The sequence below is a fragment of the Hypomesus transpacificus genome, chromosome 10 (genome assembly GCF_021917145.1).
Source record: "Hypomesus transpacificus isolate Combined female chromosome 10, fHypTra1, whole genome shotgun sequence".
Classification (NCBI taxonomy): domain Eukaryota; kingdom Metazoa; phylum Chordata; class Actinopteri; order Osmeriformes; family Osmeridae; genus Hypomesus; species Hypomesus transpacificus.
Genome location: NC_061069.1, coordinates 10491091 through 10510485, shown reverse-complemented (window position 1 = coordinate 10510485; position 19395 = coordinate 10491091). Strand labels below are relative to the sequence as shown.

At 44.7% G+C, this 19395-nt stretch overlaps 2 protein-coding genes across 3 annotated transcripts in view; both read left to right on the top strand.

Moving 5' to 3' along the window:
* Window positions 1–2627: 2627 nt before the first annotated feature.
* Window positions 2628–6791, top strand: ptmaa (prothymosin alpha a). 2 transcript variants are annotated; one of them, XM_047028142.1, is made up of 5 exons: window positions 2628–2805; window positions 5184–5252; window positions 5523–5610; window positions 5953–6032; window positions 6138–6791. In XM_047028142.1, exons 1-5 carry the CDS (start codon window positions 2761–2763, stop codon window positions 6177–6179), a joined length of 324 nt encoding a protein of 107 aa, XP_046884098.1. In that variant the 5' UTR covers window positions 2628–2760; the 3' UTR covers window positions 6180–6791. The 2 variants fall into 2 exon arrangements, with proteins under 2 accessions (XP_046884098.1, XP_046884097.1); XM_047028141.1 differs by having other exon boundaries at window positions 5520–5610.
* A 9864-nt stretch (window positions 6792–16655) lies between these two features.
* LOC124472351 (disks large homolog 1-like) overlaps window positions 16656–19395 on the top strand; it is a 59546-nt gene continuing 56806 nt past the window's right edge. Inside the window, exons 1-2 of the mRNA XM_047027138.1 lie at window positions 16656–17355; window positions 17682–17813. Coding sequence (XP_046883094.1) covers window positions 17337–17355; window positions 17682–17813 — 151 coding nt within the window. The 5' untranslated portion in view covers window positions 16656–17336. The remainder of the gene's footprint in view (window positions 17356–17681; window positions 17814–19395) is intronic.

Below are 19395 nucleotides of genomic sequence, written 5' to 3'. Positions count from 1 at the left end.
CTGTGTAAACCAGAACCTCTCTTCTCTCAGCCTCTCTCTTCTTCTTCTCTGGTCCTGGTGGGGGTCAGGTGGAGCTGCTCATCCAGCAGGTCGAGTGTGTGTCCTTCGGCGGGGGCCATGTAAAGAGGGGTCCTGTCCACCTGCTGCCCCCCCCCCCCCCCCACCAGGGGTCCTGTCCACCTCAGTGCGGGCATCACTCTGAGCTCCACTAGAGGGAGAGAGAGAAGGGAGCGGAGGTCGAAACACCCCTCTCAACCCCTGCCACCACACACACACACACCCTCCTCTCACTTCCCCTCAACGCTGACTTCTGAACACAACAAGGAGTTTTAGTCCATCTGCAATGAACACATGCCCATCAAAGTCAGCCTGTTTGATGACAGAGCAGTTTGCACTACTAAAGACAAGTACAATACTTCTGTTGATAGACAGTGCATGCTGGTACTAAACAAAGTCCAAGCCAGATGAAACAACATTTAGTAAAGCTAGTGAGGTATGTATGTGTGTGTGTGTGTGTGTGTGTGTGTGTGTGTGTGTGTGTGTGTGTGTGTGTGTGTGTGTGTGTTGTGTGTGTGTGTGTGTGTGTGTGTGTGTGCGTGTGCGTGTGCGTGCGTGCATGCTTTTCATCTCACTCTGCATCTTAACTACAGGTTACAACATGCACTAGCCCATAGGGGCCTTCTCGAAATGTTTCACTTGTACAACAGAGTAGCAACTGTGTTGGAATGCTACCTTCTTGAGGAAGTTTGGTCTGGAAATGTACATACAAAAAATGTAAAGGGCTTTTTACTGCATGTCCAAGTACATAGACCAAACACGTTTTTTAGAACACTTTCAAAATGTTTAAGAATAGATAGAGAAATTCCTCCAAAATATTCCTTTTATTTTATTTTGGTTATGGGCATTTCTGAGCAGTAAAGGTGCAAACTTGGAAAGTTACAAGACTAACTACAGGCAGTCTACGATAGTCACTTTGAACTATATTGGTGGAATCCCAGTTTTCTCCTTGTCTACATGTTACCTCGTTTGTTTTTGCGCGTTCCTGTAATGCAGTGCTGGAAGCATGCTCTAATTTGAGATAGAAACAGATCTCAAATCGGTTTGCCCTCTCTTTATCCAAACCAAACCAACGACAGTCGAGGAGCTACAGCTGAACCAAGACCAGTCCCACTCTTCTATAGCCTACCTTGAACACACTCGCAGAATGACACCAATCCATTTCGCTCTCTCCGGGTTTTACAAAACACCATAAGTCGGGCACTGTGAATAGATTGACATTCGGGACATCCAATCCACACCCGCAAAGCGTCAGGTTTGCGTTTGCTCCAGTTCATCTACCAATGAGATGGCTTATTTTACAACCACGACGCCATATGGCATCTGTGGAAAGCCATCTTGGTAGGGTAACACGACTCCCTTTCACTATCAGGAGACATTCACGCGGAAAAGAAACTTCAATGCAAAAATATACAAATGCTTTAAAGAAAGTGACCTTTGAACGGTTTTCGGTTATTTTCTTATGAGACATGAGTACACAGCGTAGTTTAGGCTAACACGGTGATAATTACGGTGATAATGTCTCGGTGTATTTGTCATGGTTTAAAGGTAGGCCTAGCCGAAATTTGAAATGTAGTTGATAGGTTAAAACAATACGTCTTGCACCAGTGATGCCGGAGGCATCTCCAGAAGTCACTCTGGCAAATTGGTTATCTGCGACTTCGACCTTCAGTCTCACACAATGGCTGAGTCCGAAGATAGATGCGCCTCTGTGCCTCACAGTGCGCAGGCGCGGCGAGGGTTGCAGAGAAAGGGATGGGGTAGCGAAAAAAAAGAGTGGGGGAGTATGCGGAGAGGGGAGGGGGAGAAGGGGGGAGGTAGAGAGAGAGACGGAAAGGAGGGGGTGAGGTGGAGGAGGAGAAGAAGAAGGAGGGGCTGGTGAGGCGGGGGATCTGTCAGTCTGTCGTGAGTAAACTGGAGAGGGGTACGTTCTCAGAATGCTGCAATAAGCTACAGAGAATGTTTGAAGTGCTTGCAGCCTATCCTTATGGTAGTTAGGTGCTGCATATCCAGACTAGTTCCTTTCTTATCCCGGCTTTGTTCACTTACCTACCTGTCCCTGGGCACCTTGCTGAAGTAGCTACTGCGGAGCATGCGTGGACGAGTACTTTCCATTAATGAGACAGAAACCCTAGAAAGTCAGAGTATATGATAAGCCGTGCGTTATTACATTTACCTATATTTTGAGAGTGTACATAAGCACCAAACGTTTAGGTCTATGAGTAGTGGGAAACCTATGCACAGTGGTGGGCATGGCTGTATAAATCGTTTATTTCAATGAATGGTAAACATAAATAACGTCATGACGCTAGCATCGTCCACTTTGATAAGTTTAATCTCCTGTTGACAGGGAGTATGTATGCGGGTCATCAATCCCCGCGCGGGGACGGACAGCCACTCGTCACGGTAACGATTTGGGTAGGCTGGTTAGGGGGTGTGACCAGTGGTTCTGGAAATACTGTCCATTGTTCCCACCAAACCAATCAGACGTAGACATTTCTGGACTTAAGGACCAATCACATCACAGTGGTCGGCCCTCGACTCCGCCCACAACTCTATATTACAAGCTCCCCCGCCGACCAAGGTTGCCACTGGCACTACAAGTCTTTTTTTTCTTTTGCTGTGGTCAGACATAGTGAACCGTATTATTATTTATTCTGATCCCTAATAACATTTTGGAGCATTTATTAACCTTAGACAAAAATGGCAGACACAAAAGTCGAAAAAAGTAAGGAGCTCACCGCAAAGGTAAGTAAAGAGGGACTCGAATGATGGATAAATCTCAATATCTACACTTTCTTGTATCAAAACCAACACAGGATTAATTGTTTTGAATGGAAAGACGCAACTATGTAAAGCCGGGACAAGTGTTTATTCGTCAGACATCACGCTTTGTGTTATGGCGCATGAAGAGGATGTAGAAAACGACAGCACTTTCCATTGGACACAATGATACAGAACATCAAATAATGTAGCGAGCCCTCCAAAGTTGTCCTCGCTCTTGAAACAGTCGCCGCCAGCGCTTTTACTGCCCCGGAGAGTGCGCGGGTCCTTTGTTTATCCAAATCTATCCACTTGATGCATCTATTTTAAATTAGCATTAAACCATGTACATATCTTTGAGTGTACCGTGATTAATAACCTAGGCTATTACCAATAGCACACGTTTCTCGCGACGGACACATATCAAGGGTCCCTTCTCCTAATTCATGCCGCGCACCGAGCTGTCGTACCCGGTTGAGATTCTTGAATCGGTACCATTGTGTTTAGGAGAACGTTTTATGGAAGTACATTTGACAGAAGTCTGTAGAATGTGGTATGGTGTCAAATCATTTTCCCTTTTAGCGCTTAAAATGTGTATTTTAAACGCGCAAAGATCCAGAGGTGTAGGCTAAACGTCTCTATGGCAAATATGATTTAGTCTGTGAATGAGTTGGGAAACGGAGCTCAGTTATGTTGTAAGTAACTGTTCAGCACAAGAGCTGATAGCGCACGGAGTACGAGTAAAGCGCAGCCTTACTTACATGGATAAACTCAGTTAAGGTCTTGTTTCCACCGGGTTTCGTCCGCGCGCATGTGTCACTGTTGCCATCGGACTCTTGGAGACTCCGTCGCTCCGTGACCAAGACCATTAATCGACAAAAAAAATCGTTCTTGAGCACTCCTCTGTGTGCGAGGTTTATAATCGTGTGTTTGGAAACTGTCGTAAAATCAGACTAACCATTTAAGTCAAATAAAGCGTATGCCTTTCGCGTGCTGAACGGTCGGGTACCATACTGTGATTTTTACCTCGAGCCCTAACAAGGGTAAATCGACATGGATTTCACTCCCCGCGGCGCGTAATGCCAATATGAAAAAACTGAGAGGAGGTGAGCGCGAGGGGAAAAAAGTTGAGCTGTGAAAGTGGAAGCGTTTTCCTCTTTCACAAACGCATCCCTCGCGGCAGCATAACATAGATATGGTTATCTGGGCTCAACACCATTAGGCTACGTCTTAATGAGGCCAACATAAGACTCTGATCGTTTTTCATTAAATATTGTAAATCACTCGGCACTATGACCCGCTGAACCAAATGCAAGCTGGAAGGTTTTTTGTGCTCACTTATCTTTATCCCTGGTCAAGCACGTCTTTTGCTGATCAAACAACCATGTTGATAACCCTGTTACCGCTCGAATTGTGGTTTGTGCCTGTATTGACTGGATGAATGTGCATCCGACTAGTTCTACCTCTTCGCCAGTGCGGGCGCTGATGTTGCAGTCTATATGTAGCTGGCTCATCGAGCGATCGTTGATGGCAAGTAAAGGTGATGGGAAAGAGGCGGTGGAGGCGTGATGTTGCCGGTTTGAGGCTCGAGGCTCATGGCTCCGGATTTTAAAACCGAATGAACGAAAGCAATGGCTTGGGCTAATCGAAGATAGGTTACATTAATACCACTAAATAAAGAACACGTGTTTTCATGTTATTTTTGAAGAGAAAGAATGATCAAGCACATAAGGGAAAATGCCCCAAAATAACGTGATATTATTTTGAGAATATTTAGGCCTATATATATTCCTTTATATGTTACAGATGTAAAAGGTGTAGACTACATTTTATTTATAGTCGGTTGAACGTATCCTTTCTTGGCGCTATTGTCTCCAGTCCATGGCGTTAATTTAGTCAGCCTCCTTCTGGTACCGTTTATTGTGTGCTCTCATTGGCCGGTCTAGAACGATCATCTATGCAAAATGGGAATTGTAGTCCTTTTCCGGGCGTGTCTTTATAGATTCCTATGACGCGCGTCCTCGACTGAACTACACTGTTTTTTGCGCACAGCTCCATCATGGTTTCAGGTTGCAACACTTCTATAAAAGTAGGCGGGAGAGATGAAGGAAAAACGTCCAATAGGAACTTAAAGGATCAAAGTTGCTCTTTTCAAAAGAAACGAAAGCTTTACACGTTTAGACGAAGGTACGAGTGGACCCTCAGAGGTGTGACAACATCCAACCACTAATGTTGGAGGATAGGAAACACTTTGATACAACTTAACATGCTAAATTAAAAAGAGTCACATCTTGTCTCCAATTTTGTCTTGACATAGCTCTTGACTTTTCCGTGTATTAAAGTTCTCAATGTTACTCTTGCAGGACCTCAAAGAGAAGAAACTTGTGGAGGAGGCAGAAAATGGAAAAGATGCCCCAGCTAACGGCAAAGTTGTAAGGATTCAGAACTTTACCTTCCGTTTCCGTATGCCCCCAGGAATGTCCACGGGCCTCATCTGTGTTGACGCATTTCTCATCGAAATACGTCTCAGTCTAATCAGCCTAAAAATATTAGCTTTGTAGTTCAAAGTTGGATAGATTTCATAACATCTATGATCCCACATCTCATTTCTGTGGAAATTACAAAGTGTAAACTTGATCAGCCACTTCGAAATGTTCCTTTATGGCCCTTTGTTGCGCTAATCTGATGCGCGTGTCCAGCAGGAGGAGGAGAACGGTGACCAGGACAACGAGGTAGACGAGGATGAGGATGACGTGGGAGACGAGGAAGACGAGGACGAGGATGCAGAGGGTGGGTGTTCTGAAGTCTGTCATACACGGGTTATCAAGCCACAACTACAAATCTGTAAATCCGTATAAAGGATCTATTGGACTACAGGGTTACATCTCAGTCATACTCAAGAGAACAGCTGTTCACACACCCACACACACACACACACGCTACAAAACACACCACTACTACCTTATGATAGAGTGTAACCTCTGACACGTTTGTGTAAGTGACAGGAATGCATGAGCTGTTAATCCACTGTATTACACTGGGGTTGGACCAGAAAAACAGCTTGGTTAGAGCACCCCCTAGTGGCCAAAAGCTGCTACAGCAAGCATCGAACCTTTTCTTCTCTCTGTGTAGGAGATGATGATGATGAGGATGATGATGATGTAGATGGAGGCACCGGCAAGAGGGCAGCGGAAGACGATGATGACGACGAGGTAAAAAAAAACAAAGACAATTTACCAAATTATAAACGGTAGAATTAAAAGGCTTAGCGTGTGTGTAAGTGTGATACATAGTTGATTCGTGACTCCTCTTCACAGGATGATGTTGGAACTAAGAAACAGAAGACCAATGATGATTAGGATCCCCTCCTCGACCCCCGTCCCCCTGTCTCTGCTGGAGCCCCCCCCGCCAGTCAGCCGACCCTCAACACGCCACACACACGCGTGTCTCCCAGAGGAATCCATGATCATTATCACTCAGAGCCTCACGTCCATACACACAAAAACCAACTGCAAATTTTTTAGAAAAAACCCAGAAGACTTCAAAGTTCTACCTTCTTAACAAGATACTTTAAAAGCAGAATTTGTTTGTATTTTTATTTACATTTTATATTTTTGTAAATATTGTTAGGAGGTCAGCCAATTTTCAACTGTGATCTCTGGTTACCAAGCGGTGCTTTGAAGTTGCTTATGAAATAGACTTTACTTGTGGTTAGCCCATGCTCATGTTATGACACAAAACTTGTACAAATGACAGAACATAATTCAATTCAAGCATTCCAGTAAGTTTGTAATTGTTCCTTAGTTGTACCATATGTAGTTTGTTTGTATGAGACGGCAAGGCCTAAGGAAAGAGCTGAGCCTCATTTCTGACTGTCTGCTCCATTGCTGTTGGTATGTTGTGGCCTGTTCAATGTATGTGTGACTTTGTTGTATGACAATAAACCCGAATTTTATTTTGTGAGTTCTTAATTTTGTTGTGATTAGAGTTATTTTTTTCATTTGATTGTACCTGTCACACAGCAGCAGCGACACGGACCGATTTGTCATACAAAAAACTCAGCTCTCCACTCCCTAGAAGGTTGATCTACAGATAAAGCTGTTCATGTTGTTTTACTGGCCCATTACAGATGTACATCAATGTAAATTATTCATGCCTTAAGATTTCAACATCTGGTAAATTCTATTGCTTTCAATAAATTTACCTGACTGAATCATTTCCTTCCGATACACATTTTTTTCAATGTGGAATGAATATAACACAAGCTTGGTGGGAGATGGGGCGGGGTTAACAAAAATAAGTAAATACAATTTAGTTGAATCCAACTAATGTGTGGGCATAGTGACTCTGTAGTTACATACCTAGAATTGTAAAGTAGGCTGGTAAGTTCAAATAAGCAAATTATGTGATTCAGAGTCAAACACATCTAAAATTACCCACAAAAGGGTGCATCTCAACAGCTTGATGTTGAAGCCTTCTCTTAAAACCTTCCTCTTCACCTAGACATATCCAGGACAGAACTGAGCCGCACAGAGAAACTTGGATTTACTGGTGGAAAAGGAAAATCGGAAGAGGAAGCCACTGCAGAGAATTGAGATGTGTCCTTAGTGTCTGCAGTCTCTGTGGTTGAGCTTCAAGTGGGCTCACAAAGACTAAGGCTGGGGCTTTAATAGTGGATGGAAACAGACATAAAGCGGCATACTTCCTGTCACATGGGTTAGGTAGGAGTGTTCTTCAGAGATCTGAGAGAGTATGTCAGAGTGGAAATGCAGCAGCACTTTGTGGTGTAGGCTTCCTGAATTGAGAGAACTGTTTGAAGGGAGGCAGAACTGGCTGTGTGTGTGTGGACTAGTTGTGTCTGTAGAAGTGAATCCACACAGTAGCTGTAGAGAGTATGTAAAAAGGTTGTTGTCAGAGTGTTACTCAGGCAGTGTAGTGATGTTAACAGGCTTTCTTATGAACACCACCTGCAACCAGACTATAAAGAATGACAGCCCTTCCCAATTAGGACTCAGCACTGGTGAAAAAAAGAAAACGTCAGAAAATGGTGAGCGTGTGTGTGTGTGTGTGTGTGTGTGGGGGGGGGGGGGGGTAGAATGAAGTGTGGAGTTGAGGAGGAGAAAGCAGGTGTAGGTGGAGAGAAGGCGTTGGAGGGGACTGAAGGGGAGGGGGAGGGGCTGAAGTCAGGGTGAGGAGGGACTAAGGGGGGGGGGGGGAGGGTTGCGTGGTGGAGGGGGTGGGGGGCGCTGAGGGAGGAGACTGAAGGGAGGATGAGGAGAGAGGACCGAGGGGGGCCCTGGGGGGTTGTGCGGGGGAAGGGTTGGGGGGAGTGAGGGGGAGGAGACGGGGGGGGGGGGGGGGGCTACAGGTGAGAGACCACACCAGCTGTGCAAGAGGCCCCTGAGGGGGGTGTCGCTAATGACAACGGGGTCGGAGCCAAGTGGCCCTCCTCCCCTCTGACCTCAAACCCACCCCCTACCCTGCCCAGCCTCAAAGGCCAAGACAACGGCCCCCAGTTCCCCCCCCCCCACAGCCTTCCTTCCTTCCCTCCCTCAATCCACCCCTCTCTTCATCCACCTCTCCCAGGTCCAGATGGTGTTTTTCTCAAGAGAGGTTATAATAGTCCTCTGCTCCCACTCTTCACATTATGTTAAATCATCCTAAGTAAATCTAAAATCAAAACACACTTTGAATACAATTGTACTTGTTTGCTTGGCCTAAAGGCATCCAAAAGTAACACTTAACAACCAGGATTATAATTTTTTTGAATCTGTGACTAGAATTGCAGAATTGCAGTGTGCATACACAACAGTAGTTCAAATCATGTTTTGAAAGTGAAAAGGAATTGACGAAAACTAGATTAAACCCATCATTAAGGGCCCAGGTTAGGGTTAGGGTTAGCCACAGCCCAACCCTGACCCTGTTTTTAGGGTTGGGGTTCAGGGACCGGGCTACGGTTAGGGTTAGAGTTCTAGACTGCAGTGGCCTTTACCGTTGGTCCGGCCCAGCTACCAGACCTCCCTCTACCTCTCCCGTAGGCCGAGACTTTTTATTAGCCACAGCCCAACCACCAATCCCCACCCTGACGCTGTTTATAGGTTTTGGTTAACTCCCGTGTGATGTAGTGATATGAATACCGAGGTGCAAATTGGTTCTTCATTAGCAGGAAGAGGATAGTCTATGGGTTTCTTGTCGGAGACAAAGAGAAGGTGCTGGATGTGACTGTACTGCAGGTGGATTGGGGAACACAGTGAACCATGTTGCAATCAAAGTCATATTCATGTGTGCGAAAGCACCCACTCTCGCTTACACACACACACACACACACACACACACACATTGAAGTACTGTTCAGATATTGTTACAGTTGAAAACTTGCCATTCCGTTTGGGTATGGCAGGCTGAAATCCTATGGTCTCCACATTTACATTTAGTCATTTAGCAGACGCTCTTCTCCAGAGCGACTTACAGTAAGTACAGAGACATTCTCCCCGAGGCAAGTAGGGTGAAGTGCCTTTCCCAAGGACACAACGTCATTTGGCACAGCTGGGAATCAAACCAGCGACCTTCTGATTACCAGCCCGATTCCCTAACCCACTCAGCCATCTGACTCCTCCACAGGGACAGATACTACCCAACTACCAATCCAGGATGATGGGATGCCTGCACCGTTGATGGAGAGAAGGATTCACTCAGTCTGTCCCTCTGCTCTTTGTCCCCTTTCCACTGTGTATGTTTAACTTTCTCGATCTAAGTCCTCCCTTTCCCCCACTGCTCTCTCTCTCTCTCTCTCTCTCTCTCTCTCTCTCTCTCTCTCTCTCTCTCTCTCTCTCTCTCTCTCTCTCTCTCTGTCTCTCCCTCTCTCCCCCTTTCTCTCTCTATCTCTGTTTTTATCTCTCTATCCCTCCCTCTCTCAGTAGATCTCTTTCTTTCTGTCTCTCTCCCTCCCTCTTTGGAGGTGGGCAAAGGATTTTTAAATACGAGACTTTAGAGTCCACAATTCCAGAAAGTGACAGATAACCCCACGTAGTGTTTCATACAACTATACTGCCATCTGGTGTTCATCATAGGTACATACAGCAAGAAACTAAAAATTCCAACTCAGTGTATCATGCCGGGGGATCTTTTCAGCTTGAAATGGGTTACGTAACGATATTTTCTGCTTTTTAAAGGAAAATATGAAAAACGCTATGATTTACTGCTCTAGTGAACTGTAATGGCAGGTTGACAGGAAGTGAAGCAGAGCATTAACATGAGGTTAAGCCTGTGTGTGGACTCTAACAGTTTGTTCCAGATGGTGTTTTCTAGGTGAAGAAAGAAAGGGAAGTCTCCGCAGTTTGACAGTTACAACTCCTCAAACATCTAGTGACATCACTTCCTCCTGAATGAAACCCACAGAACAGTCAACCAAGTGAAACAGCACACTAGCAGGTTGTACAGTACAGTCTTACAATAATGATTTACATTTAGCACTGTACCGGAGTGAATTTGATTTTCAGTCATTTCATTCTACCCTCTTATGATTATCAACTCAACAGATATTCTTGTATCACCTGGTATGAATGGGTGTTTTGTGATTTCTGCATAATACTTTTGCCTTTTTGCACGTTTTATCCTTGAACATGTTCTTTAACTCAAATCAAATCAAATCAAATTTATTTGTATAGCCCTTTTTACACGCAAGCATGTCACAGAGGGCTTCACATGCGCCCATAGAACTGCCCCTCAACCAACCTAAACCCTCAAGGAAGACAAGGAAAAACTCCCAGAAAAACTCCCACCGGGAGAAAAAATGGAAGAAACCTTGGGAGGAGCAATTCAGAGAGGGATCCCCTCCTCCAGAGACGGTTGGTAAGAGAGAGGAGCAGAACACAAGCTAAACATAGTCATACAGTGTCAATGGGTTTTGAAACACCAAAATCCATTGTTCGGCTTTATAGACGTTGGATGGGACCGGGAAACTCGCTGTTGGCCGTCATGGAGACTGGATTCCGGGTGACGACCTGGTTCAGCGTTGGCAGACCGACGACCAAGCAGGTCCTGACAGCTCAAACCCCCCACACCACAGGGAATGTGTGGGGGGTGGACAGAGAGGAGAGCAGGGATTAGAGAATGCCAGGAGCAGCTAACAGTTACAGTCAAAATAGAATGAGATCCCCACCGGTCAAGTGTGGACTAGTGCAGCGATTTAACAGAGCAAAAAGGGTATTTGATGCAGCCCCACACACCAAAACAACGACAGCCCCCCTCAGTTGGAACATGAAATCTGTTCCAGGGGAAAGAACTCTAAAGTAGGTTATACTTATACGAATAAGGATGAAAACAGCCAGTCCCCCGTTGTCTCCAACTAGTAATAAAAACTATAACAGTAACAATATACAGCAACGGAACTATAATAATAATAATACTAACAATATACAGTAACAGGTTTACTTTATTTGTAACATCTAGCTGGGCAATGTGAACATAAGCTATAATTAAAATTTAAAAGTTACATGTGATACACACATAGGCAAGCACACATCCCAGGTTTACATAGAAAGTACACACATACTTCCCTTTAACAATCATAGAATTGACTAAACAAGAACGTTTTTAATCTAGTTTTAAATGTCGAGACAGTATCAGCTTCCTTAATTGAGATGGGTAATTTGTTCCAAAGAAGAGGTGCTCTATATGAGAACGCCCTACCTCCAGCAGTTTTTTTCTTAACTTTGGGTATTACCAGATAGCCGGCATTTTGAGATCTTAGAGACCTTGCGGGGCAATAGGGTGCAAGGAGACCGGAGAGGTACAGTGGTGCCAATCCATGCAGAGATTTGTAAGTTAGTAGTAGAACTTTGAAATCAGCTCTGGCTTGGATAGGGAGCCAGTGTAAAGAGATAAGAGTCGATGTTATATGATCAAACTTTCTAGTTTTAGTCAATAGTCTAGCAGCAGCATTTTGCACCCGCTGTAAGTTTTTTAGGTAGGTAATTGGGAGGCCAGAGAACAACACATTGCAGTAGTCCAATCGGGACGTAACAAAAGCATGTATTAGTTTTTCAGCATCATCCTTTGAGAGGAATTTTCGTATTTTGGCAATATTACGTAGATGGAAAAATGCTGTTCTGGTGATTTGCTTAATATGGTACTCAAATGAAAGGTCTGGGTCCATTGTGACTCCCAGATTTTTTACCAGCTGGCTTTGAGATACTTTGACGCCGTCTAAGTCTAAGGTTAGATGGGATAAATTATTTCTGTGTTTTTTCGGACCAAAAATTTGAACCTCGGTTTTATCCGAATTAAGAAGAAGGAAATTTGCAGTCATCCAAGTTTTCAACCCGGAAACACAGGTTTCCATAGCATGTGGAAATTCTCCCGGCTTTATAGACATGTATAGCTGAGTATCATCTGCATAGCAGTGAAAATCTACCCCAAAACTTCTAATTATGTTTCCTAAAGGCAACATATAGAGTGAAAATAACAGAGGGCCTAAAACTGAACCCTGTGGTACTCCGTATTTTACAATGGAGCTCCTGGATGAGCAACCATCATAGTGGACATATTGTGATCTATCAGATAGATACGATCTGAACCACTTTAACTATTGATAAGTGCAGCTTTGATCTCATCCTCCAATCAGCTCTTAGCTGCAGCCTCCTTCTGCCTTCTCACGAGGAAGTATTACAGGAAGATATTATGTTTTTGAGTTTGAGTTCCACCGTTCATTTCAGCTGTCAATCACCTTAGCCCACCCCCTGGGCAGTCGACCAATCACTGTTGTTGAAGTGGTCACAGAACACCAAGTCCCTGCTCTTTATTTGATGGTTGTAACTGAAGATGGTGGTGTGTGGCTTGTAATGAAATCATTCAGACTGAATCTCGACTTTAGTAAAACAAGGCACTGTAGATCTCATTGAACCTTGTGCAGGGTTAAATCACACGCTCAACTGTATCGCTAGATATACAGTGCTACTTGAATCAGAGTTGAGAAGGGAATGGGCGTCAGATGGCTGAGCGGTTATGGAATCGAGCAATTAATCAGAAGTTTGCCGGTTCGATTCCTGGCTCATAAAATGACGTTGTGTCCTTGGGCAAGACACTTCACCCTAATTGCCTCGGGGGGAATGTCCCTGTACTTAGTGTAAGTCCCTCTGGATAAGAGCGTCTGCTCAATGACTAAATGTAAAGAATGAGGCGTTACTTCCTGGAAGGGTTGGTTCTTTATTCAGAAGCTGACTGGCAGGTTAGGCCACTTCATCAGGTGAGCTGAGGTAACTTAACTAACACACATATGCAAGCACACACACGTACATACAAACACGTGTACAAAACATGCATGTGCCTCGTTCCCTAGTCCCCAGTGTGCTGCATGCAGGCTGAGGCTGATGGCTTTTACAACTTCATTTTAACCCTTTTTTTTTTCAACCTTTTTTTCTAAACATTTGTTCAAAATCTTTCTTTTCAAAACCTTTTGTTTACTTTTTCTAAACTTTTTACTAGATTTATTTTATTTTTTAAGAAATCTCAGATTTGTCCTACCCTGCACGGTTTTTACTTGAAAGATGTCCCTCCATGAGTCCGATTACAATTAGGTCAACAGTCTGCCAGTAGGGGGCAGCACATTACCTCTTCTAGTGTTTGTGTGTGTGTGTGTGTGTGTGCACTCACATGAGTGAGCATGTGTGTGTCTTAGTCATTTCTATCCTGGTTTAGTTTAATTGGTGTCCATGATTCCCCCAAAACTGTTTTTTTAATTTAAAGAAAAAATTGCCTCTGATCTTACGCCACCACTAATACAGCCTGGGGAATTGCTTTTTTGAAAAAATTCAAAAGAAAGAATAAACGACTTTCCATTTTAGAAAGAAATCTAACCACTCCCCCTTACATTTTTTTTACTGCACCCAGTCCTCTCTGACCTGTCTCTGCAGGCATGATCAGCCCAGTGTCTAAAGAACCCAGGCACCCCTGCTTATCCTACACACAAACCCAGTCCTACACAGCACACACACAAATACACAGTCACACACATACAGGTAAAATACAAATCCAATTAGAATACAAGGTGTGAACCTCTTGTTGTAAATGTACATGGTGCTGTACCAGTAGCTAAACTCAGTGTGTTTCCAATCCTCCTGATCCAGTCTTCTGGGACTGAGAGTCAAGTCTCATCGCTGTGTCATAATCTCACCATATGGTCCCCTTTGTAAAGTCCTCTCAAGCTTATGAGAAGCGACATATTAAAAAAGGATGAATGACGGCGGAGGACGGTGAGCAGGGCCGACTGGTGGTGTCGTGTCCACAGGTATGGAGGGGAAACACAGGGTGGGAAACGTCCGCCGTGATAACCCGGAGCTCAGGTGTTTGTTATCAGGTCAGGTGTTTGCGCTCTGCCGGGTACACAAACGACAGAGCTCGCGGGTTACACCTGGGATCATGAGAGTCTGTGTGTCTGAGAGAGTGAATGGGAACCCCGTGCTGACAGGTTCAAATCCCACGCCTTCGTCTAATGTTTGACGACTGGGCTTGGCAAGAGAGGAATTATAATCGTTCCCGTCGCTGTGATGTTCCGAGTGTACGCGTGTGCACGTTAGTCCAAGTGAGTGTGTGTGTGTGTATAACTGCAGATGCATATGTGTGTTTTTGAGTGTGTGTGTATAACTGCAGATGCATATCTGTGTTTTTGAGTGTGTGTGTGTGTGTATAATTGCAGATGCGTATGTGTGTTTTTGAGTGTGTGTTTGTGGAAAGGCTGAGCTCCAAACTCGGTGGTAAATCAAACAGCTTGTCTTATTGTCTAAGTCCTCTGTAGTCTTCGAGAAGGGCTGTCCGGTCTGTTATGTGCCAAACAGAGCCATGTAAATGGAGTGGAGGAGGATTTAAGACGGAGAATTAGAGTGGGAAGGAAGATGACGTCAATCGAGGACACCGAGTGGGACGTGAACAAGGGGACTCTCGTAACAGCGACTGACTTGCGCATAAACGTGGAACAAAAGTACCTGAATAGCCGTTCTTTATATCTGAACTACAACTGAGGCTTGCCCTTACGCGACAGTCACTTCCTGTCTGCACAGTGTCATCATTCAGATTCGAAACAATGACACTCAATGACATCGCCTCCACTATAATGACATCAGACGTCGGCATCCTGGCTGGTCCCGGGTCAGCTGAGAGAGCGAGTGGCTTGTCAGTCTTCTGGCCCAGGGTGACAGGGGCCTCTGTTCCCAGGACAGTGGTGGGTGTTGTGGTGGCAGTAGTATCTGGTGCCTGGCATTCCCACTCTCACAAGACCCAGCCTGCTGGTGGGGCCTAGAACCAACAATGGAGGACAACGATACTGTAATGCCCACGGAAATGACAGGGTGTTTTTGTGTATGTGTGTCTGTGAGGGGAGGATAACAGAGAGAGATAGAGACCACCACCAAGCCATCAAATCAATCCATAAATCAATGTACTGTCATGGCAAAAACCCATTAGTGTGCCATAATGCACCAAAACAGTCATTTCCATGACCTGTATGATGCCTTCTATGTGCCCACACCCTTCAGCACCAGCTCAGTCTACAGTCTTTTGAGACCATGGGCAGTCATAAACAAGGACCATTGAAACTCAATCAGGTGTTTAGTTTATGTACCACAATAACAGAGTAGGTTTATTAGTTAAGTCAATAATTTAGTTACGTTGGTAATCAAGTTAATTAGTTTAAATTGGCTAGTAAGTTAAGTCGGTTAAGTCAATTAGTTTAATCAGTTTCAGTATAATTTCTTCAGAAGATTTACTGTAAACATCTACTTTCAATTAAAAGTGAAACATGAGTTTGAATCCCTGCTCGAGCAGTAGGGATGGTCGGTGTTAGCTTGTGTTACCCGTGGCGTGTGTCGTGCCTTCACTCTGTTAACAGACAGGGTCTCAGCCAATCTGCTGTCCGCCTTAATGAACTGGACACACACAGTGGGTCAGCTGTCTGCTATGGAGACACAAAGATCTACATTGTGGGCACAGGGGCCATACAGTCCTACAGAGCTGATCTGCGTACAGTAGTAGGGGTCTTTATGATGCATGAATGCTCGTTTGGAATCAATAGCACTCACTGTACCATAAGAATAATGATATGGATAGGAATTCATATGGCTGTTGCCACTGTTTTGCTCTCTCTCATCATACACACATACAGTGCATTCAATCTGGGACACATTTGTGTTGCGAGCCTGCCTTAAAAAGCGCAAAAGCAAGGTAGAGGGAGAAGGACTATCTGTAATAGCCTACAGAGAGAGATCTGGGACAAAAACCTAGGGTTTCAGAACTACAAGAAACACAACTATTTCAGGTCTGAGACAGCCCTGAAATAGGCATCTGTTTGTTCCGAGAACAAAGATGTTGCTTAACATCACAATGCATTCACAGAGCCCACAAGCAGCTTCCAGGAAGAGGCAGTGCATAAAACAACCATGATAGCATACCAGCAAAACGTGGGTTTTAAGGACCAGTGGATTTCAGGGACGTGCCCCATGGTTTGTGTTTGAGACTTAGATCTCCCTTGACCACATTGATGTGTCTACAGTCACATCAGGGTGATCCCAGGGTGTTCATCTTCCAGAGGACTATACTTACAAGGTCTGGTTTGAGATCTGTGGTCGAATATTTCGATCTTCAAGTTGCCTGCATGACAGGCAAAGGCACTTATTGGTCTATGGCTTTGTCCTCGCAGACTCTCTTGCTTTAATCAGGTGTGGATTAGCATTAATCCGTTGTTTCTTTCAGATAAGATTACAATTCCCTGAATCCCAAGTATAATCTCTTCAAACACCTTCCATGCTCCAACTGACATGGCAGATAGGATTAGCTTTAACCAGAGTTCAAAGTGGTGCGAGCCACTGTAAAAGGACCCTAGGAAAAAGGAATTTGTGGACATAGAGCATAGAAAAAGCAGAACAGAGACTGACAAAAAATGTATGTAGTCATGTAACAACATGTCATAGCCTACTGCAAATGGACAATATACCTACAACAGTTCCAGGATAATCAATCTTTACTTTCCGTCATATTTTGCGGCTACAGAGGTCTGTGATGTGTCATAGTCTAAAAGTTTCCTAACTAGTCTGGCAGGAAGGTTTTCAAACACGGTATACCGGGACCCAGGCAACCATGTCGTATACTGATTTAGGAATCCCCCTCTCTTGCAGCTTGTACAGACTGTCAATTGGATTGGATTGTGTCGGTCATTGAGTGGGCTCACTACCATCAAAAGGTGGCAACATCGGCGTTTTCTCCACGGTCAATATCATCTTTGCTCTTCGTGTTGAGTGAGATAGGAGTTCCGTTGTGCCATTAGACCGCAGTTGTATTGCAAGTCGAGCCCACTGTATACAGCATTTCGTTTTTGTTTTTGTTACGAAGGATATGTTGTGAGATCGGTGCGAACTATTTTCCCGGATCATCTGCAGGACATCAAAGGAGTGTGTCACAAACAACCTGCAGCTCTGAGCTGCTAGCCAGTGCTGACACTTTTCGTTGGACGTGCAGCTTTATGTGCCATGCCGCTGAAAACGAAAGGTGAGGGGGGACGTCAACTGTTTTTGATCAAGATATACGAATGTGTCTTTGTTTTTCTGCATAAAAAGCTTTGTTGAGGCTTTAATCGGTAGAAGTGTTAAGTCATCGTTTGATGACTCGTTTGTTATCTGCGTGATCCTCAATGTTTGCACGTGCTTATTTAGATTTCCACCTGTAACGCTAATCATGAAAAACACAACCAGCATGTCAATTTTAACGGATGTTGTGTGAACGTGAATATCTTAATTATGAGTGTCCTACATCAACTGTCATTTGTTCATTCATTCATGTGTTGTGATTTGACATTGTGGTTCTGTTCTTAACAGATGCTCGTAGAGCCCTCCGGATCTTGGAGGAATATCGAGCTAAAGTCGGCCAGACAGAAGACGTTCGACTTAGCCACTCAATAGAGAAAGTTATCAGTGTGTTTCAGAGTGACCTCTTCCTCGCTTTGATAGGTAGGTCGGTACAGTATTTCCACTTGTAAAGCCTTTTCAAAACTTCTTTAATTTCCATGAAACTCTGACCGGACTAGTTTCTCAGCAGTCAGTTGCCAACACGCCCACAGCTTCTTTTGAGTGTTTTGTCATCTATTCCTTCATACAGACAGCCACATAAACAGGTTGGTTCTGTTTCTCTTACCACTCCCTCACCCTAAGCCTTATGATCCCACCGTGCTTCTCCATTTACCCATTTTAAATGTTGTGTTACTCTATTGTCTTGGTTTCCTCTCTACCGATGGAAATTGACGTTAATAGTTAGTTATAAGTCACTAATTGCACTCTGGCTTTCACAATAAAGTCTGCAGCCATGGCTTAAACAGCTGTAGCCTACACAACCCCTCAGCAACGGAAAGTGGCAGGAATCTTAAGAGTGGTGGCGGTTTTGGTGTGAGCAATATTTCAGTGCCATGACTCTCCTCCTACTGTGTTGTAGCATTGACCTAAGAGTGGATGTTCTTCTCCGCTCTGGCCCCCTACCAGGAATCTGTCTGAGCTGTCTGAGTTACATCTCTGTTTTTAAAAAAGGGATAGGGAAAAGAAGACAGAGAAAGAGACAGAATGAGGGAACATCCTGCTCTGTTTAATAACGGCTGGCCCCTTAACGGGACACTTCGTCTGAATACTATGTCGAAAGAAAGTGAGGTAGAAATCCCCAAAACATACACACGGTGCACAGACAAACCCCCTTCCATCCTGCGGTTGATATGTTCAGTCAGGACATGCGTGGCAAGTTGTAATCTGGTTGTATCTAAGTCAGATATGGATGATGGGAGTCAGAGGTGTAATCCCTGCATAGTCGCCCGTGATTACTCCCAGGGTAATCCCCCTGTGGCTTGGCACCGGCCTAGCCCATGTTTGGTCTACTACAGCTAGGACCAGTCTACTACTGTGGGCATCTCGGCTATAAACACACATGCACACCTGTACAGGTGAGATTAGAGGGAGGCAGACCAGGCCATGTCAACATGTAAATCCCAGATGTAGACAACTTGCTGTTGAATGCTTTTAAAATGTGTGACGCACAGACAGACAGACAGACAGACAGACATGCGCACACACAGACAGACAGACAGACAGACAGACAGACATGCGCACACACAGACAGACAGACAGACAGACAGACAGACAGACATGCGCACACACAGACAGACAGACAGACAGACAGACAGACAGACAGACAGACAGACAGACATGCGCACACACAGACAGACAGACAGACAGACATGCGCACACACAGACAGACAGACAGACAGACAGACAGACAGACAGACAGACAGACATGCGCACACACAGACAGACAGACAGACAGACATGCGCACACACAGACAGACAGACAGACAGACATGCGCACACACAGACAGACAGACAGACAGACAGACAGACAGACAGACAGACATGCGCACACACAGACAGACAGACAGACATGCGCACACACAGACAGACAGACAGACAGACAGACATGCGCACACACAGACAGACAGACAGACATGCGCACACACAGACAGACAGACAGACAGACAGACATGCGCACACACAG

Coding starts and splice junctions, on each gene's coding strand:
- ptmaa (XM_047028141.1), top strand. CDS start 2,761: ATGGCAGACACAAAAGTCGAAAAAAGTAAGGAGCTCACCGCAAAG. Junction 5,253..5,519: donor CCCCAGCTAACGGCAAAGTT/GTAAGGATTCAG, acceptor GCGCGTGTCCAG/CAGGAGGAGGAGAACGGTGA. Junction 5,611..5,952: donor CGAGGACGAGGATGCAGAGG/GTGGGTGTTCTG, acceptor CTCTCTGTGTAG/GAGATGATGATGATGAGGAT.